General features: G+C 46.1%; 1 protein-coding gene across 1 annotated transcript in view; it reads left to right on the top strand.

Moving 5' to 3' along the window:
• The window catches only part of LOC144597218 (C-type lectin domain family 18 member A-like), a 60684-nt gene that overhangs the window by 18313 nt on the left and 19944 nt on the right, over positions 1 to 22427 (top strand). The window contains exons 3-4 of the mRNA XM_078406234.1: positions 19155 to 19394; positions 21482 to 21579. Coding sequence (XP_078262360.1) covers positions 19155 to 19394; positions 21482 to 21579 — 338 coding nt within the window. The remainder of the gene's footprint in view (positions 1 to 19154; positions 19395 to 21481; positions 21580 to 22427) is intronic.

Below are 22427 nucleotides of genomic sequence, written 5' to 3'. Positions count from 1 at the left end.
AACCCACGCAGACACAGGGTGAACGTACAAACTCCGTACAGACAGCCCCCATAGTCAGGATGGAACCCGGGTCTCTGGTGCTGTAAGGCAGCAAAGCAACGCCACCCCAGATTTATAAGATTGAAGAATGGGAGCTGGAATTTGGGGCTAATCTCAACAGCCCGGCATGGGCAGTAAGGGCTGAATGGCCTCCCTCAGTGCCATGACCATCCTCGAGTGTGTGAGCACCAGGGATCAAATTGCATGGCAGCTTACATCCTGAGTTGCAAAGTGTTTGCGCGCTAACGTCAGCTGCCACAGTAACCTTGTGCTTATAATATCCCTCCCTGCTATCGTACCCGCACTTCCGACAGTCAAAGTGAAGGACATTCCCTGGGAATACTGTTGAATCCTTTGGAGTCCGCATTCCTTGCCCCTGCTACGGATCCGTTTCCCACTGATTGATTGATGGGCATTTACGAGGAGGATTTGCAGAGGGTTTATTTCAGATGATGGTTTAACGGGTGAGCAATGTGTGGAGTTTCCTTCCTGTTTGTCACTCAGTGGGCCTGATAGATCAGCTCAATGCGACTATTGCTCTCATCAATGTATTTATAACTTGCAAGCATTGCCTCACCATCAGTCCTCTGTCCAGCTGTTGCCTCTCTTCAAGTCTTATAGAAACATATAACATTCTTAAGGGATTGGACAGGCTAGATGCAGGAAAAATGTTCCCTATGTTGGGGGAGTCCAGAACCAGGGATCACAGTTTAAGAATAAGGGCTAGGCCATTTGGGACTGAGACGAGGAAAAACTTCTTCACCCAGAGAGTTGTGAATCTGTGGAATTCTCTGCCACAGAAGGCAGTGGAGGCCAATTCACTGGATGTTTTCAAGACAGAGTTAGATTTAGCTCTGAAGGCTAACTGAATCAAGGGATATGGGGGAAAAAGCAGGAACGGGGTACTGATTTTGGGTGATCAGCCATGATCATATTGAATGGCGGTGCTGGCTCGACGGGCCGATTGGCCTACTCCTGCAACTATTGTCCATGTTTCTATATCAAAAGGACATTGGCAGTGGATATTAAGAATTAGGGTTGCAAAGATATTTGGAGCTGGGCCTGCTGTTGTCCTCAAAGTTTTGCGAGGCCAGAACCAAGTTGCGTTACTCAGTACCTCCCTAAAGCAGGTGGTCCCTTGCCTTGGCACAGATATGCAGCTTGAAAGTTCAGTGATACCATGGTAAACAACCAGCATCTGTCTTCAAGCAGCTGTCCTCTCGTGCAACAGCCGTGGGAACCACTGCTCTTTTCAGCGGCCAACTCTTTGGCAGAATCCTTCAGACTACCCACTCCACTGTGTCTCTAAAGAATCGCCCTTGTTGTCAGGGTTGGCCTGCAGTTGGGACCCTGCCTGTGACTCCAGTGTGTGCTTCTACTCCCCTTTATAGAACGTAGAACAGTACAACACAGAAACAGGCCCTTTGGCCCGCAGTGTCTGTGCCAACCATGGTGTCAAATTAAACTCATTCAGGATAAACTTCAAATGCTGGAAGCTTGAGCAAAACACAGAGTGCTGGAGGAACTCAATGGGTCAGGCAGCGTCTGGGGAGGGAACAACGTTTCATGTCAGAACACTTCTTCAGACTGATGGGAGTTGAGGAGAGCACGCTGGGAAAGTGCTGGAACAGGATAAAGCCTGGCAAGTGATAGGTGAATACAAAATGCTGGAGTAACTCAGCAGGACAGGCAGCATCTCTGGAGAGAAGGAATGGGGGGCATTTCGGGTCGAGACCTTTCTTCAGACAAGAAGGGTCTCGACCTGAAATGTCACCGATTCCTTCTCTCCAGAGATGCTGCCTGTCCTGCTGAGTTACTCCAGCATTTTGTATCTACAGTTTAAACCAGCATCTGCAGTTCCTTCCTACGTAAGTGATAGGTGGATACTGGTGAGGGAGGTTTGGTTGGCACAGAAACGGAGTAAATGACAAAGTTTGGAGCTGAAAAGGAGACAAAAGGATGTCAGATAAGGACAGGTGAAGTGAAACGTAAATAAACTAATTCCATCTGCTTGCACATGGTCTATATCCCCCCATTACCTGCTGTTAATGTGCCTGTCTAAATCATACCTGTTTCCACTACCTCTCCAAGCAACTACCAATCTCTGCTTTAAAAATAATGACTTGCATCATAATACCCTTTAAACTTTTCCCCTCTCACTTTAAATCTATGCCATTTGGTGTTTGACATTTTTACCCTGGAAAAAGACTCTGACTGGCCTTATCTTTGCCTCTATTAGTTTTATATGCTATCACGTCGCTCCCATTTTTTGCTCCAGATTAAACAGTCCAGGTTTGTTTAATAATATAAGAAGATAACTGCAGATGCTGGTACAAATCGAAGGTTTTTATTCATAAAATGCTGGAGTAACTCAGTAGGTCAGGCAGCATCTTGGGAGAGAAGAAAAGTTTGTTTAACCTCTCCTTGTGGCTAATACACACTAATTCAGGCAACATGATGGTGAACCTTTTCTGTGCCCTCTCCAAAGCCTCCACATCCTACCTGCAATGTGGTGACCAGAAATGCACACACTACTCCGGAGCCAGCAGTCTGAATTGACACATCGTGCTGTTCTGAAGGAGTGCCGCACTGCAGTGGCCTGTATTTTGAGTCCTTTCCTAAACTGAGGTTCAACTAGAAAATGTTGGAAGCACTCAGCAGGTCAGGGCATCTTAGTTAACATTTCAAATCTACCCGTGGAAAGAAAGACAGAATTAATGTTTCCGATTTTGGAAGACCTGCTAGGTTAACTCCTATATATATATATATATATATATATATATATATATATATATATATATAGGTTATCTGGATATAGATAACCTATAGTTATCTATATCTGCTACAGATAACTATAGGCAGTTATCTTCCTATAACTGTTGTGTGACCTGCTGTGTGTAATCAGCACTTTTACTTTTATTCCACATTTGTAGGATTTGCTGCCGGCTGAATTTTGATTTCTTAAGCTGAGGCTATGGTTGACCTTTCAGCTAGATGTTAATGATTCCGTGGCACTACTTTAAAGAAGAGCAGAGGAAGACCCACTTGGTGTCCTGGTCAATAATAATTGCTTCGCCAAGCTCAATAAACCTTAACATTTACTTGGGGATAGTGAGGGATTAATCAAGTTTTTAAATGCAGAGCAGGGAGAGTGCAGGAGAGAGCAAAATAGAGACATAAAAAATAACCAGCAGTGCTGATTAAATAATAAAATCAGAAAATGCTGGAAAAGCTCGACAGGTTGGGCAGCATCTGTGGAAAGAAATACAATCAACGTTTCGGGGTCTTCAGAACTGAAAAAGTATCACAAATCTGAAACAATGACTGTGGCACTTTGCACAGATGTCCAATATTCTCTGTCCTTGTTCCAGATTTCCAGCAACTGCAAATCAAGCCAAGTTGACTTTTGCAGAGATTGAATGACAATAAGAGTGATGACACCAGATGAGAGAGGGTGATAAAAATAGTAGCATATTACAATACGTCTGTCTAAAGGAGAGGCAGAATAATTATCTGAGAATTGCCAGAAGAGAAAATGTGCTGGAAAATGTGGCTTCAATGTAGATGCGATTGAGTTATGTCCAGCTACTTCCTTCCAATTCAATCATTTATCTACTATTTCAACATTGTCTTCTGCTACCCACCAGGTAATAAGTTTCAACAAGCTCATAAGTTCACAAGTGATAGGAGCACAAATCTATCTATCTCTGCCTTAAAAATATCCATTGACTTGGCCTCCACAGCCTGCTGTGGCAATGAATTCCACAGATTCACCACCCTCTGACTAAAAAAATTCCTCCTCATCTCCTTCCTAAAGGAACATCCTTTAATTCTGAGGCTGTGACCTCTAGAGGCCCAATGCCGTCAGACGCTCATCATATGTTAATCCACTCATTGCTGGGATCATTCTTGTAAACCTCCTCTGGCTCCTCTCCAGTGCCAGCACTTCCTTCCTCAGATTATAGGGCCCAAAATTGCTCACAATACTCCAAATGTGGTCTGACCAGTGCATTGCAGAGCCTCAGCATTACAACAATGCTGATCTCTTATCATTCTCTTACCGTTCTCAGAGCCGTTGCAAATGCCTTTTGGAAGATGGCATGAACCTCCCCCATTATATTCCTCCGTCTACAACCTAATTAATTGCTCAAAAAGTTGAGTTAATTTACCCTTTTGCATGTGAAGTGTGAAAGCTCGCTCATAAGAGAAAGCAAAAAGGTTACTTCCTATTTACTACAAAGTGAGACAATGTTGAAAACTATATGCTGTGCTCCATCTCTCCCCCGCTGCTTTAGCTATTATATTTGAGTTGACTTGATTGTACTGATGTACAGTATTATCTGAGCCGATTGGATAGCATGCAAAACAGCTTTTCACTGTACCTCATGTGACAATGATAAACTTAAAGATAATCTGAACCTAAAACCATAAAATATGTGAAGAAGCTTTAAAGGAAAAGGCGATTGTGGAGGCCCAAGTTCTTGGGTATTTAGTTCAGTCTGAAGAAGGGTCTCGGCATGAAACGTCACCCATCCCTTCTCTCCAGAGATGCTGCCTGTCCCGCTGAGTTACTCCAGCATTTTGTGTCTATCTTCGGGTATTTTAAAGGTGCAGATTGACAGATGCATGATTAGTACGGGTGTCAGGGGTTATAGGGAGAAGGCAGGAGAATGGAGTTGAGAAGGAAAGATAGATCAGCCATGATTAAATGGCGGAGTAGACTTGATGGGCCGAATGGCCTAATTCTGCTCCTATAACATATGAACTTGGCTTGTAACTGGGTGCGACTTGTATTAGTGTGTTCATCAAAGGAAATTAGACGATAGGATTTTTTAATTTAAAAAATAGTTACTTATTGATGCTGTATTTTTTTCATATTTTATTGAACTTGTTATATCCAAATTGTAAAACAAAATGATTTAATGGAATAAATGGGGTTTAAATTTTGAATTTCTTTTTGCTCAACGGCCGACAAGTTTGTAAGGAAAAAACTGCATCTATTCTAGAGTTAAGAAAGGTGTTTACCTGAAAGGGGGATTTGTGGGGCAGAGACAGTTGTAAATCTTTGCCAGATATAATGGTATATTTCAGTGGAGAATGAAAGGGGGAGGATGGGGGGAGTAGAATTGAAATGGGAGCTTGTAATTATCTAGTGACACATTGAGAGTGGTGTAAAGTTTAAGTACAAGGAGCAAAACCGTCTTTGCAGTGTTTCCGTAGCAGGAAAAGTCACAAAGTGCTGGAGTAACTCAGCAGGTCAGGCAGCATCTCTGGAGAACACGATAGGTGACTTTTCGGGTCAAGATTCTTCTTCAGGCCGACCTGTTGAGTTACTCCAGCACTTTGTCCTTTTATGTCTTAATCAGCATCAGCAGCTCTTTGTTTCTATATATGGATGTACAGAATGGTGATGGTGCAGAGAGTGAGATGATATGAAGACTCAATGGAGTCTTAAACCCTGAAGTGATTGGATTAAGCAGACTTTTGATATACGGTATTTTAAAAATTTAAATTGGGATAACATTAAAATAGCAGAGTAATGTCGATTGGTGTTACAGTGCATCAAGTGGCAGAGTTTAGTACTAATGGGGCACAGGCTGATGTGTTTTGTGTACTATGCGTAAAATGGCAAAAATATGCTGGCCCTGTGTCTGTGTGGCTTATTGTGTGATGGGTGGTAGGGTTCTATGGGCTGGATATGCAGCATGTGGGATAGAAATGTTTTATGTTTTGGGTTAAAGTTAAGGGAAAGCAGAAATCTTCAATTTGAGGTTCAGTTGTAAATTTTAGTTAGTGCACACAAGATGAAAAAAATACATAGGACTATGCTACGTTAAATGTCGGATCATATGTGGTCGCTGTGGATGAAGTGATGTACAGGTAGTTCTATGGGATTAGATAGAGTTTGGGTTTGCAGTGCACTGTAGAATCATCCTGTAAATAGTCAGCATGGTGGCGTAGCGGTAGTTGCTGCCTTACAGCACCAGAGACTCTGGTTTGATCCTGACTTCAGGTACTGTCTACGGAGTGTGTACATTCTCCCTGTGGCCACGTGAATTTTCTCAATGTGTTCCGGTTTCCTACCACACTCCAAGGACGTAGGTTTAATTGGGTTTGGTAAAATTGTTCCTAGTGTACGGTGAACGTGGTCGGTGCGGATTCGGTGGGCCGAAGGGCCTGTTTCCACGCAGAATCTCTGAACTAAGCTAAACTGAACAATAGGCTAAGCGTTCTACAGTTTACCTTGCAACCAGTGGAGCAATTTAGTGGTTGGAATTAGTGCATAAAGTGACACAATTGTGTTTGGGGTTAATGGAGTTAGGACAAGTTGCAATTACAAGTTGGCTGTTGCTTATTCCACACTTTCCGAACCCTTTGGCACACACATGAAGCAAAACAGCCCTTGTAAATCCATTCACTACACTGCTTTGTTACGGGCATGCAAATCGGCGGCCAAATGTGAACACAAGCTCCCAGTCATCACATGTGGTGTTGATGCCAGATTCATTGTACCCGTTAGATCTGAGGAATGTGAGTGAGCCCTTTGAGCCAAGTGCTTCCTTCCTTGACACTGAAAGATTTAATTGGAAGACAATCTTCAGAGCTGATGCTTGCCACACAACATGGCTGTAACCTAGTAACAGCCCCTTCCCCATTGCTTTTCTGTTCAGGGATGAGGAGTGGGTTGGGGAGGGGGAGCTGTCAGTCCGTGAGGTACGAAGAAAAGAAGATAAATATTCAAGGTGAAAAGGCCATTGGCTTCCTGGAATACAAGTGAACTAACTGTGGACAATTTCTGTAGTTTGATTATACTATATCCTCCCCAGAGAGAGATGCAAAGTGAACTAAAGTTAGTCGTTCCTTGGGAAAGACTAGAAGCAGTCTGAAGAAGGGTCTTTACCCGAACCGTCACATTCCTTCTCTCCAGAGATGCTGCCTGCCCCGCTGAGTTACTCCAGCATTTTGTGTCTAACAATAGTAACACACATGGATTAGACAACTGTAGGCTATGTGACTGTGACCCAGAATTAGTCATTAACAACAAAGGATAAAAACAAACCACGTGGTGATCCTTTGGGATATATGAACATGTCTTTCTTTGCCTCAAGACCATCAAAAATGCAGGCCTTGATCATAATCATAAGGAATTATTTCAGTGCTATTGCCAATTGAATAAAGATCAGTGCTCAGATGGTCGATCTGTTACCATCACGTGATCATCTGATTATACCATAGAGTCATGAATGAATGAATGAATACTTTATTGTCACATGTGACAAATCACAGTGATATTCTTTATTTTGCATACCCAAGGTAAGCAAAGAGTCGCCACATAAAGGGCGCCGACAAAGGTATAAAGTAACCCGCGCCAGCGTGGAAACAGGCCCTTCAGCCCAACTTGCCCACACCGACCAACGTGTCCCATCTACACTAGTCCCACCTGCCTGCGTTTGGCCGATATCCCTCTAAACCTGTCCTGTTCATTTACCTGTGTAAATGTTGTGGTGGAGATTTTGAGTCACACATCCTCCACTCTCACAATCAGCACCGGCTGTCCACAAGGATGCGTGTTGAGCCCTCTTCTCTATGCCCTTTACACCCATGACTGCACCCCCACTCATCCTACCAACACCATCATCAAGTTTGCCGATGACACGACTGTGGTTGGACTCGTCTCAGGAGATGACGAGACAGCCTACAGAGATGAAGTCCAAAAACTGATAGGATGGTGTGCGGAAAACAATCTGGCTCTGAATCCTTCCAAGACAAAAGAACTCATAATAGACTTCCGAAGACACAATATGGGCTACACACCACTGCATATCAGCGGGGTTTGTGTGGAAAGGGTCCTTGCCTTCAAGTTCCTGGGCACGCATATTGCTGAGGATCTCTCCTGGACCACAAACACCATAGCGGCAGTCAAAAAGGCACAGCAGCGGCTCTACTTTCTGAGGATCCTCAGGAAGAACAACCTGCAAGAGCAGCTGCTAGTGACTTTCTACCGTTGCACCATCGAGAGTGTGCTGACGTACTGTATTTCTATGTGGTACACCAGCAGCTCAGAGGCAAACAAGAAAGCCCTTCAGAGGGTCATCAACTCTGCAAAGAAAATCATTGGTTGCCCACTGCCCTCTCTAGAGGAACTTTACTCCCTCCGCTGCCTCAGCAGAGCAGCCAACATCCTGAGGGATCCTTCCCACCCTGGTCATCAGCTGCTCCAACTGCTGCCCTCTGGTAGACGGTTCAGGTCCATTACATCACGGACTAATAGACTCAAGAACAGTTTCTACCCCAGTGTCATACGTGAGCTGAACACTGCCAGACACTCACATAAAACTGAATGGAAGGAACGGAACTGATCGGAACACTGTCAGTTACTTGTCAGAAAACATAAGCCTCAATTTAATACAAGTTTACATTCTACTGCACTTATATTGCTTAACATTTGCTAAACTTATTACATGTTACAACCGACCGCACCTTATATTTAATTACATTATTTTTTTTTTTTTTTTTTTAAAACGGCACTTGCAATATGTTAGCTCTCATTGCTGTGCAATAACTTGCTGTCTTGATTGCACTGTACACTGCCTCGACCGTATTGTAATTGTTTTGTCTATATTGTATTAGAGGTCAGTTTGTTTAATTCAGTAGATTAGGTTTAGCTTGTTATGGATAAAGGTTTATCCTTTGTATTGTCTGCTGTGTGTGATTGCATCATCTGGACTGCTTTAATTTCGCTGTACTTTGTGTAGTGACAATAAAGGTTTTTACAATTTACAATTCTCTGTCAATCAGAGTACAAAACCCAGGTGTGTCACAGGGCAGTGGCAAGGTCACAATTGCACACTTACCACGTAACACATTTGGTATCCAAGTTTTTTGATTCACTGGTTTTGCTGTCATGTCACAGTAAAAAAAAATATTTGTTTTGCATGTCCTCAAGGTAACATGGAAACATAGAAACATAGAAAATAGGTGCAGGAGGAGGCCATTCGGCCCTTCGAGCCAGCACCGCCATTCATTGTGATCATGGCTGATCATCCACAATCAGTAACCTGTGCCCAACCTCTCCCCATATCCCTTGGTTCCACTAGCCCCCAGTGCTCTATCTAACTCTCTCTTAAATTCATCCAGTGATTTGGCCTCCACTCCCCTCTGTGGCAGAGAATTCCACAAATTCACAATTCTCTGAGTGAAAAAGTTCCTTCTCACCTCGGTTTTAAATGGCCTCCCCTTTATTCTAAGACTGTGGCCCCTGGTGCTGGACTCCCCCAATATTGTGACCATTTTTACTGCATCTAGCTTGTCCAGTCCTTTTTATAATTTTATATGTCTCTATAAGATCCCCTCTCATCCTTCTAAAATCCAGTGAATACAAGTCTAATCTTTTCAATCTTTCCTCATATGACAGTCCTGCCATCCCAGGGATCAATCTCGTGAACCTATGCTGCACTGCCTCAATTACAAGGATGTCCTTCCTCAAATTAGGAGACCAAAACTGTACACAATACTCCAGATATGGTCTTACCAGGTGTAGATCAGTGCATGTTCCTTTAACATAATGACCTCACCACTACTAACCACTCCCCATTGTCTCTTGTATAATTGTAGCTTCCCCACCTCCAGCTCGCTCTCTAGTTCCAGTGATGACCACGGACAGCTAGGGCATAACTTGTGTAGTGAAATTAATAAACAATATCCAGTAAAAGACTCTGTGTGCAAAGGACGTCTCTTTACATGGTGTCAGAGCGGTAGACTTGCGTCTCCTGTTTATCGGGTTTTTATTTTTAGCATTTGTTCGTCCCAGTTGTGTCCCATCCTTCCACTTTGCCATGGCTCCCTCGTGTCGTCGTCCGGACACGCTTGTTTTTGATGAGGACATAGTGCACCGCTGGACTGTCTTCCAGCGGGACTACGAGCACTATATAGCGATTGCCCATCCTGATGCAACTGCTGCGATAAAAGCTCACCTGCTCCTCAACCTGGCTGGTCCGGAGGCAATGGAACGCTATGCGTCGTTCGAATTCGTCCCTCCGGAGGACCGCAACGACCCGGTATGTCTCATGGCTAAGTTCACTGCCCTGTGCGATATACCCACCAATAACATTATCGAACGTTTCAACTTTTTCTCGCGGCGTCAGACTCCAGGGGAGCACGTTGACGCCTTCATTGCATCTTTAAGACATATGGCTCGGCGGTGCCGCCTTCAAACGATTACACCCGACGAGATGATCAGGGACGTCCTGGTCAACGGTCTCCTAAACTCTAAGCTGCGGGATGAGCTCCTGATGAAGCCTGACCTGTCGCTAAAGGACGCCATACATGCCGCACGCATGGCCTCTGCTGTTGGCTCAGTATCTCGGCCGGCGCCCCAGGACATAAATTTCACCGGCCGCCGGCGATTGAATGACCCGCAGACCAGGGTCACCCCCTCCGCGCCCACTATGGTCACCCCTCGCAGATGCCCAAACTGCAACAGCCTATTACCTCATCAGCAGCGCCAGCCTCTCCTGCAGCAGCCGGCTCCCGAGTTGCCGTGGATGGCTGTTGCCGCCGATATTTTCGAGTGGCGTGGCAAACACTACCTGGTCCTGGTGGACTCCTACTCCAGCTGGTTCGAGGTGGACCTGCTGCCGTCCCTCACGTCTGCTGCCGTCATCGGGAAGCTTCGCCGCCACTTCTCTACCTTTGGTTCCCCGGCATCCCTCCAGTCCGACAACGGCAGCCAGTTTACCAGCGCGGAGTTTGCTGCTTTCGCCACCCGGTGGAACTTTCGCCACATCACCAGCAGCCCCGAGTACCCGCAAAGCAATGGACTTGCAGAGCGCGCTGTCCGCAGCGCTAAGGAACTGATGGAACGTTGCCGGCTTGACAGTTCGGACTTGTACCTTGCCCTCCTCAACCTCCGCAACATCTCCCGGGACCCCGCGCTCGGTTCCCCTGCCCAGCGCCTCATGTCCCGCACCACTAGACCCCCTATCCCCGTCTCCCAGCAATCCCTGCAACCCACGGCTCGGAGCCCTGCCGCTGTCAGGGAGCGCTTCACTGAAAAGCAGCTCATTCAGAAGCGCTCCTTTGACAAATCGTCCCGTCCCCTTCCACCTCTGTTCGCTGGCCAGGTTGTCCGGATGGAGTCCACCTCCGGTCACCACCGGCTGGCCGTGGTCGTCGGCAATGCTGACTCTCCACGGTCGTACCTGGTCAACTACGAGGGCACCGTGTACCGTCGTACCCGCCAGCACCTGATGCTGGTAAACGAGCCTGCACCGCCTCCCGCGGTCCCGTATTCACCTCCCGTCCAGTCCCCGGTGCCTGATGTGCCTCCTGCTCCGGTACATCCGCAGTCGCCCCAGCCCCCTTCCCCTCCCTCGCCTGCGCGTGTATCGCTTCCCAGTCCTCCTCCTTCCCCTGGTTCCCCAGCCTCTGTACCCGCACCCGTCCATGCTGTTCCTTCGACCGGAGGGGATGGTGGGTTGCGCACCCGCTCTGGGAGAGTGGTCAGGCCGCCTGTCCGGTACGGTGTGTACGAGTAGTCTGTGTTGTGCTGCATTCTATCTGCTCCCTGCTTGTAGTTTGAGCCTAGCGCATGAGCCGTGGTCACTTTTGTTTCCAAGAGGAAGGATGTAGATCAGTGCATGTTCCTTTAACATAATGACCTCACCACTACTAACCACTCCCCATTGTCTCTTGTATAATTGTAGCTTCCCCACCTCCAGCTCGCTCTCTAGTTCCAGTGATGACCACGGACAGCTAGGGCATAACTTGTGTAGTGAAATTAATAAACAATATCCAGTAAAAGACTCTGTGTGCAAAGGACGTCTCTTTACACCAGGGTCCTATACAACTGCAGAAGAACCTCTTTACTCCTATACTGAAATCCTCTCGTTATGAAGGCCAACATGCCATTAGCTTTCTTCACTGCCTGCTGTACCTGCACGCCAACTTTCAGTGACTGGTGCACAAGGACACCCAGGTCTCGCTGCACTTCCCCCTTACCTAACCTGACAACATTGAGATAACATTCTACCTCCTTGTTTTTGCCGCCAAAGTGGATAACCTCACATGATTTCATGGTTATATTCCGAACAATACACATCTATCGCAGTTAGTGCAAAGAGAAAGGAAACGGTGTGCTGGATGCAGTGTTTCACTTACAGAGAAAATGCAGGTTTAAAAAATGCGCATCGGCCACAACTAGGGAGATTGGAAGATTGTGAATGCATCCTTGGTATTTGAGAGATCCATTCAAGGGTTTGATCACTGCAGGAAAGAAATTGTCCTTAAATCCTGTGGTACGGGCTTTCAACCCTTTGTGCCTTCAGCCCGACATGGTAGGGGAGAAGAGGGAATGATTTGGTATGAGTCGTCCTTGAAGGCTTACTCTGAGAGAAATCTATTGGGATCATATTTGATTAATTAGTTACTTGTTCTTGTACGTGTTTGTGCAGACCAGGCATGACGTTGCTCTGGTCCCGAGCAGGTAGTGTTGTTAAGCCCCTTTTAGGATCCAACAAGGAGGCAGAGAAGGAAAGCAAAAAGTGCACATGGTCATTGTGAAGGAGTTGGTGAATGATGTCCAAGTACCAGTCAATAGCAAAGAGGCAGTTTTCAAAGAAAGGAATAAAATAGGCAGCAGCAGCAGTTGTGGAGCTGGGTATTGCACCATATCATAAATAAAACAATGGCACTGATTAAATATTATGATTAAAATCTATGAAACAATCCGCACACATTCCGAAGGGGAAATTTGAATATGGGCAAATTCTTTCATGTCCTCATGGCAAAAGGCCAAACATAATGGGCAGAGGCAGCAGGGTCAGCTTGAGAACGCTGGGCGGCCACAGAATATGAAGGTCACACATTTCATGTCAAGATTGGAGGGTCGATGGTTTAAGTCTCCCACTTGAGAGTAGTATCCAGTCCGCCGGAGTACAAAGCAGAGGGAGTGCCACAGTGCAGAGGGTGCTACCATTCAGACTTGGACAGTGTTTAACAAGATGTCCTCTCCCCTCTCTGATAGCCCTTAGAGTGTTCGCTTGGAGCACTTTCAAAGCAGCCATTTCTCTCCTATGTACTGCCTGACATTAGAGTTCGAGAAACCTGCCGCCCAGTAACTACATTTTTTGTTACTTAATCCATTGGGGTGTGACGACCTTTCCACCCATTTTAAGTGTTGGTGCAAGATTTCCATCAGACCTCAGGGCATTCCGACGTTGTACAAAGTGCCTGGTAAACATAATGCCTTGAGTTTAGTTTAAAGATATGGTGCGAAAATAGGCCCTTTGGCCCACCAAGTCCACGCCGACCAGCGATCCCTGTGCACCAGCACATTCCTGCACACTAGGGAGAATTTATCATCTTTACCAAAACCAATTAACCCACAATCCTGCATGTCTGAAGTGTGGGAGGAAACTGGAGCACCCAGGGAGAACCCACTTGGTCACGGGGAGAACGTCCAGCACCCTTAGTCAGGATCGAACCAAGGTCTCTGGTGCTGTAAGGCAGCAACTCTACCGCTGCGCCACCGTGCCGCTCCCTAACAGAAATATAGGACTGGTTTTCCAAGACTTGCTTATAAAACAAAATACAAGGCCATTCAGCCCATCAGGTCCAGGCTGGCATCCAGCATTGCAGTCCCATTTCCCAGCTCCTCCTTATTTAAGAGTTTAGTTTGAGTAGGCATCATATTCGGCACAGACCTTCGACTCTGTGACCTTGATGTGAAATGTGTGATCCTCATATTCAGCACTGACTTTGTGGGCCGGAGAGCCTTTTCCCATGCTGTACTGTTCTATGTTCCCTGAACAATTGCAACTTATTTTCTCTCTCGTCCCATCAACTTTCCTCGGATTCTTCTGCCACACATGTACACTAAGGGGCAATTTTCAACATCTATTTAACCTACCTGCATGTGTTTGGAACGATGGATCAGCCACCATTGAAGGGCAGAGTAGAATTGATGGGCCAAATGGCCTAATTCTGCTCCATGAACTTATGACCATGAGTTGAAGTGTTTTTGCAGAGGTTTAAGTGAGCTCTATTGAAGACCATAAGATGGGATATGTAATGATGCCCAGACTGGAGTGAGTTGGATATGGGATGACACAAAGTGAAGTGAATCAAATGGTAAATAATAATAATAATAATAATACATTACATTTATATAGCGCTTTTCATATACTCAAAGACGCTTTACAGGGATTTAGAGAACATAGGGAAGTGAGTAAATAGATAAATAAGTAAACGAACAGAGAAAGGAGACAGAAGGTGAGGTGACCTTCAGTGGTTGAAGGCAGTACTGAATAGGTGAGACTTCAGTGATGTTTTGAATGTGGTGAGTGTGGAGGAGTCTCTGACGGTTTGAGGTAGTGAGTTCCATAGGGTGGGAGCAGCGATGGACAAAAGCCCTGTCCCCCCAGGATCTGAGTTTGGTCCGGATGTGGGGGGATAGGAGATTGGCAGCAGCAGAGCGGAGGGTGCAGGTGGGAGTGTGCCTGTGGAGGAGGTCGGTCAGGTAGGATGGGGCCAGGTTATGGAGGGCTTTGTAGGTCATGAGGAGGATTTTGTACTGGATTCTCTGGGGGATGGGGAGCCAGTGGAGTTTGTAAAGGACGGGGGTGATATGGTCACGGATCGGGGTGTGGGTGAGTAGACGGGCAGCGGAGTTTTGAATGTATTGAAGTTTACTGATGATTTTTGAGGGTGCGCCATAGAGGAGGCTGTTGCAGTAGTCCAGACGGGAGGTGATGAAGGCGTGGATGAGGGTTTCTGCAGCTGTGGAGGAGAGGCATGGACGGAGACGGGCAATGTTTTTGAGGTGGAAGAAGGCTGTCTTTGTGATGTGTTTGATGTGTTTGTCGAAGGAGAGGGTTTGATCAAAGATGATTCCAAGATTCCGGATGTGAGGGGAGGTGGATACTGGGAGACCATCAATGTTGAGGATGAAGTTTTGGGTGGATTTGGTGAGCGTTTTTGGACCAATGATGATGATTTCAGATTTGTTGCAATTGAGTTTGAGGAAATTTGATTGAAGCCAAGATTTTATTTCAGTGATGCAGTTTGTCAGTGTAGAGTGTGTGGTGGGGGAGATTGACTTGGTGGAGATGAGGAGCTGGATATCATCGGCGAAGCAGTGGAAGTTGAGACCATGACGGCGGATTAATTGACCAAGGGGGAACAGGTAGAGGATGAAGAGTAGGGGGCCAAGGACTGAGCCTTGGGGGACACCTTGGGGGAGGGGAGCAGTGGGGGATTTACAGTTGTTAATGGAGATGAACTGGTGTCTGTCAGAGAGGTAAGATTTGAACCAGGATAGGGCTGTGCCGGTGATGTTAAAGGAGGTTTCAAGTCGGGTGAGGAGAATGGAGTGATTTATGGTGTCAAAGGCGGCGCTGAGGTCAAGTAGGATGAGGATGTTGAGGTTGCCAGTGCCGGAGGAGAGGAGAATGTCGTTTGTGATTTTGAGGAGCGCAGTTTCAGTACAGTGGTTGGAGCGGAATCCGGATTGGAAAGTTTCATACAGGTTATTGGTAGAGAGGTGGTGTTTGAGTTGGGAAGCTACAGCACGTTCCAAAACTTTGGACAGAAAGGGTAGGTTGGAGATTGGTCTGAAGTTGTTTGGGGTGTCAGGGTTTAGACCAGGTTTTTTCAGAATGGGGGTGACAGCAGCGATTTTGAGGGATGGCGGGACGATGCCAGTGGACAGGGAGGAGTTTATTGTTGCAGTGATAAGTGGAGAGAGAGCAGGAAGGCAGGCCTTGACAAAGCTGGAGGGGATGGGGTCCAGAGAGCAGGTGGCAGTTTTTATTCCTGTGAAGAGGTCAGAGAGGTCGGTGGTGGAGACTGGGGAGAACTGAGGCAGGGGTTGACAGGATAAGGGGGGGCAGGTGGTTTGAGGGGGAGCAGGTGCGTTGGTGGTTAAGGTGCTCTAGATGTTGTCTATTTTGCTTTGGAAGAATGAAAGGAAAGTGATGCATTTGTCAACTGTGAATGATTGGGAGATGGTGTCCAGGGGGCTGAGGAGTTTGTTTATTGTAGAGAAGAGTGTTTTGGGGTTTCCGGAGCCAGAGTGAATTATTTGAGAGTAGTAGGTGGAGTGGGCGCGGGAGAGGGCATCTTTGTAGTGCTGCAGGTGGTCTTTGTAGGCTTGGGAGTGAATTGTGAGACCTGTTTTGTTGCGGAGTCTTTCAAGTTGGCGGGCATGAGTTTTCATCATGCAAATCCTCATGCAAATCCTGTACAGGTGACGCAGTCTGGAACATATAATGAAGACAGTGATGCACAGACAGGCAATATATGCACTGAAAGGCTGTCTACAGATAACAAACATTTGAACAGATACTGCACAAAACACCAAACAGAGGATAGCAGTATATGTGAAGGAGCAATTGGCAGCTTTAGATGAAGTGACTTGAGTTCCGATATGATATGATCGAACATTATTTATCCCAGGAGGGAAATTTATCTGCCAACAGTCATAAAGCACAACAAGATACATGAAACATGAAATTAAAGAGACGAGTGGAAAGGATTGGAGATGTGCAAAGATTGGGGGTGGGGGGGTGGGGTTGTCAGTCTATCCCACAACAGAAGGGGGTGGAGTTGTACAGTTTGATAGCCGCAGGGAAGAAGGATCTCCTGTGGCGTTCTGTGCTGCATCTTGGTGGAACCAGTCTGTTGCTGAAGGTACTCCTCAGGTTGACCAGTGTGTCATGGAGGGGGCTTCTTTAAAGAGTCTGTGAATAAAATGAATAACAGTTGCCATAAACTCTGTACAGTTGCATCGGGAGTGACTGCTGACTTCAAAAAATCACTGTAGAATTAAACTGGATCCTTTTCCCCAATAAACAGTGACTAGTTACAATGTAGATAACTGTGCATTTCAATTATCAGCAATTGCAGTTACAAAGTGAGGAACTCTTGCCCTCGTTGAGCAGTGACAGTAACTACATAAAGTAACCCTCGTCAAAGAAGGCAAAGAAAGCATGAGCTCTCCCCCGCATCTTCACCCTAGTCGTCATACTAGTTTGCATCCCTGTACCCTTCGTTATCACCTCTTCCCCAGCCAACAACGGGCCATTCGCTGGAATTTAGAAGATTGAGGGGGGATCTTATAGAAACTTACAAAATTCTTAAGGGGTTGGACAGGCTAGATGCAGGAAGATTGTTCCCGATGTTGGGGAAGTCCAGAACAAGGGGTCACAGTTTAAGGATAAGGGGGAAGTCTTTTAGGACCGAGACGAGAAAGTTTTCTTTCACACAGAGAGTGGTGAATCTGTGGAATTCTCTGCCACAGAAGGTAGTTGAGGCCAGTTCATTGGCTATATTTAAGAGGGAGTTAGATGTGGCCCTTGTGGCTAAAGGGATCAGGGGGTATGGAGCGAAGGCAGGTACAGGATACTGAGTTGGATGATCAGCCATGATCATATTGAATGGCGGTGCAGCCTCCAAGGGCCGAATGGCCTACTCCTGCACCTATTTTCTATGTTTCTATTATGGGCTCTACCCTTCCTTGGTCATCTGTTGCCGACCCTGCTTTGTGCTGGCCTTTTCTTAGCTCCAGTTCCTTCTCCTCTACTTTCAGTCCAAAGGCTGAAGAAGGGTCCCGACCCGAAACGTCACCCATTTTTCTCCGGCAATGCTGCCTGACTTTGTGTCTATCTTAAGCATATGGTGTGCTTGCCTTCCTTGCTAGGGGCATTGAATATAAGAGTCGGGATGTCATGATAGGACTTTGGTCAGGCTGCATTTGGCGTACTGCATGCAGTTCTGGTCGTCCCATCACAGGAAAGATGTGGAAACTTGGGAGAGGGTGGGGAGGGGGTTTACCAGAATGCTGCCTGGATTAGAGGGTTTCAGCTGCAAGGCAAAGGTTGGGGAGACATGGATTGTTTTCTCTGGAGCGTCGGAGGTCGAGGGGAGACGTGATAGAAGTATATAAAATTATGAGAGGCATAGATAAGATAGAGAGTCAGAACCCTTTTCCCAGCGTGGAAATGTCCAACTCGAGAGGGCATTGTTATGAGGTGAGAGGGGGAAGGTTTAATGGTGATGTGCAGGGCAAGTTTCTTACATAGAGGGGGTGCTAAGATGAGAGTGGAATGCATTGCCAGGTGTGGTGGAGGAGGCAGATACGATAGTGAGGTTTAAGAAGCACATGGAAGTGCAGGGAATAGAGGGTTATGGATCATGTGCAGGCAGATGAGATCAGTTCAGCCAGGCATCACGTTTGGCACAAATATTGTGGGCCAAAGGGCCTGTTCTTGTGCTGTACTATTCTATGTTCTCTAAACAGTGATTGTGCTGATATAAGCACTTAATGAATGGTGACAGCGTTGCATAACACGTAACACAATCAATATACAGTGACTGTGGTTACACAAGTGAGTAACCTTTACCCTCAATAAACAGTGAAAGTAAAGTTACATAATGGCCTTAACACTCAATAAACAATTACTGTAATTTCACCACAATTCAATGTAACTGGCAGCAGACTGTAGATTATAGAGTTACACAGTAACGCTTACCCTTAATAAAACAGTCAGCGTAGTTTAGCGTAAGCTGAGGAGGTTTCCTCTGTCACGTGCTCTGGTTTCCTCCCAGATACATGTTAAGGTGTAGGGAGGAACCGCAGATGATGGTTTGCATTGAAAATGTTGGAGTAACTCAGCGGGACAGGCAGCGTCTCTGGATAGAAGGAATGGGTGATGTTCCAGGTCGAGACCCTTCTTCTATTTGATGTCCCCCATGGTAGGGTGATCCAGAAGATGAAGATGCATGTGATTTGGTCGTATGGATTCAGAACTGGCTTACTAATAGAAAACAGAGGGTTGTGGTGGAAGGACAATATTCGGGCTAGACGTTGGTGAGCAGTGGAGTTCTGTAGGGATCTGTGCTGGGACCTGTTGTTTGTGTCTTTCTTTGGTTTAAATCAGCATCTGCAGTTCCTTCCTACACATTCCATCGTATGGATCCCTTGCTTATCAAAAGAGCAGCATGGGATCATCTGGAAGGCAAACAGGGTCTGAATTTAACAGCTAATCCTAAAGACTCCGGCCATTAACAATGGGGCGTGAGCCCACATTCCAACCTTTGTCTGGGTCTTCCCGCAGGATTGGAGTGAGAAGCTCGCACGGCTGGCGCAGATACGGGCGAGCAGTTGCCAGAGAGGTCCCCAGGACCTGTGGCGTCAAGTGACGGAGGAGGAGGAGATTGGCTGGAATTACCACAGCGCTGTGGACGGGAGAGTGTCTGTCTCGGATGTCATCGACCTGTGGTTCAGGGAGGCTCAGAATTACCACTACCACACGGGCCAGTGCAAACACAACGCCTCTTGCCAGCACTATACACAGGTGAGTGCCCAGGAACTGACTCCGTTTATAGAGGAGCACATCGGCCTCGAGGCTGGGGGGCAGTGTGAAGATAAAATGACTTGTTTGTCCAAAAATATAATTTATTGATAATGAGCGAGTTCGGTATTCCGACTGAGCATGCGCAGGTCATAGGTCGCACGGGCTAACCATTGTCGCCGGCTGATCTGCCGCGTGTAAACAAACCTTTGTTTCATCCGTTTTTTCCAGTTTTGCTTCGTAGAGGTAAGAAAATACTGCTTTCAAAACCGTTAATTAGGTGTATATATGGTTAATTTGTACAAAGCTACGATGATTTTGTAGGTTTTTATTGCTTTATGCTTCAGTGAGTGAGCAAGATAGTGACGGAATAGCAAGCATTTTTAATTGTTCTTTGTTTTGGAGGGGGGGGTGGAGAATGAAATGAAATATATGATTTCTATAACTATCAAGAGACTTCTGAATGAGTTACGGTTCATCTCTGAGGCTGGAACATTTGTCGTGGTTAAAGTTTGATGCAAGTTAAGGACAGCGTTTTCTATGTCAACCTGTTTCAGTGCTGCACTGAATGAGTTCTCTTACCCAATCGCAGACGTGCTCGCGTTATGTCGCTCACAGAAATGTTACCGTTAAACCTTCCTTTGTCCCGCCCCCCTGACAATCAGTCTGAAGAAGGGTCTCGACCCGAAACGTCACCCATTCCTTCTCTCCCGAGATGCTGCCTGACCTGCTGAGTTACTCCAGCATTTTGTGAATAAAAACCTTCGATTTGTACCAGCATCTGCAGTTATTTTCTTATACTAAATGTTGCCGTTAAGCCGCACTTCAGAATTAAGTTGGGGAGCGGGGCGATCCCGTGACGCGGATATGTTCTCATTTTTCGCCAGAGGGGCAAGGAAATCCGACGAATTGTTCGGACCCACAAACTCAGTGACATCGGTCTGAGCCGCCTGCCCCTTTAACTCAGCGGTTCGGTCAGACAACATCTCTGAAGAAAAGGAATAGGTGACGTGTCGGGTCGAGACCCGTCTTCAGTTGTGGCATCAACAGCTCACTGTATGTCTGAAATATAACTTATTCACTTATTTATTTAAAATAAATTATTTTAATTTATTTTAAATAAACAGGAGAATGGGGTTGAGAGGGAAAGATAGATCAGCCATGATTGAATGGCGGAGTAGACTTGAACTTATCAGACTTACACAAGGGTCCACGGGAAGTAATCCTCACGTAAATTGGGGAGCGTCTGTGTAGGCTATCAGTGCATGTCTTTCCCTATGATCATTGTATCTGTAATTCAACATATTCTCTTACGATTCGTCAACACCGCTCATGTCCTCTCCTTAAACAATGCATTTGTGAATCATTTGAGAGGTTGTTATCCAGGGCCCAGCCCCTGTGAACAATGGTGGCAGGACCCTAGACTGTTCTCATTCCCTATTCAGTTTCTGCAGTGGCCACACTGAGCTTCAGCTTGTACCCTCTACCCTGACCCGAAACATTACCCATCCATGTTCTGCAGGGATGCTGCCTGACCCGCTGAGTTACTCCAACACTTTGCGTCTCTGGGAATGTGCCATTCCTTAAACTAGACCAACAGATTTTAGGTACACCAAAGTGCATCTTTCACTGGTTCGTGATCTTCCAGCAGCAATTGATATTTTGGTGTGCAATTCAGGGAATAGCACATAGAGCACACACAGAGTAATGTCGCACTAGCTTCTAGTCTTCACCCTACAAACAGCTAACAATGGCCTGTTTCTTTTATCATCGTTACTTTTTTGCATATCTTTCATTCATTGTTCTTTATCTCTCTACATCAACGTCTATATCTCTCATTTCCCTTATCCCTAACCAGTCTGAAGAAGGGTCTCGACCGAAATGTCACCCATTCCTTCTCTCCAGAAATGCTGCCTTTCCTGCTGAGTTACTCCAGCTTTTTGTGTCTAACAAGAGTAACCCCCACTGGGATTAGACAACTGTAGGCTATGTGATTGTGACCCAGAATTAGTAATGAACTGAACAAAGGTTTAAACGAGCATCTGAAGTTCCTTCCTGCACTTGTCTAACTTTCTGGTTTCATTTCACAGCTGGTCTGGGCCACCTCGAGCAAAGTGGGATGTGGGAAGCACACTTGCCTTCACAATGACAAACGGATGATGGCTGTAGTCTGTGCCTATTCTCCAGGGTAAGAGCCTTTTTACCATGTACTCACACGTTCCAGAGGGTCCCAGGAGTCTTTATCATAAGGTCATAAGTGAAGGGAGCAGAATTAGGCCATTCGGCCCATCAGGTCCACTCTGCCATTGAATCATGGCTGATCGATCTCTCCCTCCTAGCCCCATTCTCCTTTCGTATCCCCATAACCCCTGACACCCGTACTAATCAAGAATCTATCTATCTCTGCCTTAAAAATATCCATTGACTTGGCCTCCACAACCTTCTGTGACAATGAATTCCACAGATTCACCACCCTCTATGTGACATCTTGCCTCTCATAGCCTTCACCATCCCACCATTAGTCACAATGCATCTATTCTCACACCGTCCAACTATCTGAAGCCTAATGGAAACAGATGGATTCTTCAGGAGCTAATTGATTGATTCTGGGCTGTGAATCAAACAGCTTAATAATCTGCTCCAATATATTTGAGCATGTTTTTATAATAAACAATTCCTTTCTTATGTTATTACATTAATTAGTTTTCTCCTAGACCTTGCGTGTACCAGTGCCTGGCAAGTTTACCTTTAATTTCTGACATCGGTGCCTGCAAATTTATTTTTAATTTCTATACCAATTGTGTTTAGAGGTCAATAGATAAAAGACAATAGACAATAGGTGCAGGAGTAGGCCATTCGGCCCTTCGAGCCAGCACCGCCATTCAATGTGATCATGGCTGATCATTCTCAATCAGTACCCCGTTCCTGCCTTCTCCCCATACCCCCTGACTCCGCTATCCTTAAGAGCTCTATCTAGCTCTCTTGAATGCATTCAGAGAATTGGCCTCCACTGCCTTCTGAGGCAGAGAATTCCAC

The sequence above is a fragment of the Rhinoraja longicauda genome, chromosome 10 (assembly GCF_053455715.1).
Source record: "Rhinoraja longicauda isolate Sanriku21f chromosome 10, sRhiLon1.1, whole genome shotgun sequence".
Classification (NCBI taxonomy): Eukaryota; Metazoa; Chordata; class Chondrichthyes; order Rajiformes; family Arhynchobatidae; genus Rhinoraja; species Rhinoraja longicauda.
This window is presented reverse-complemented; position numbering and strand designations above follow the sequence as displayed.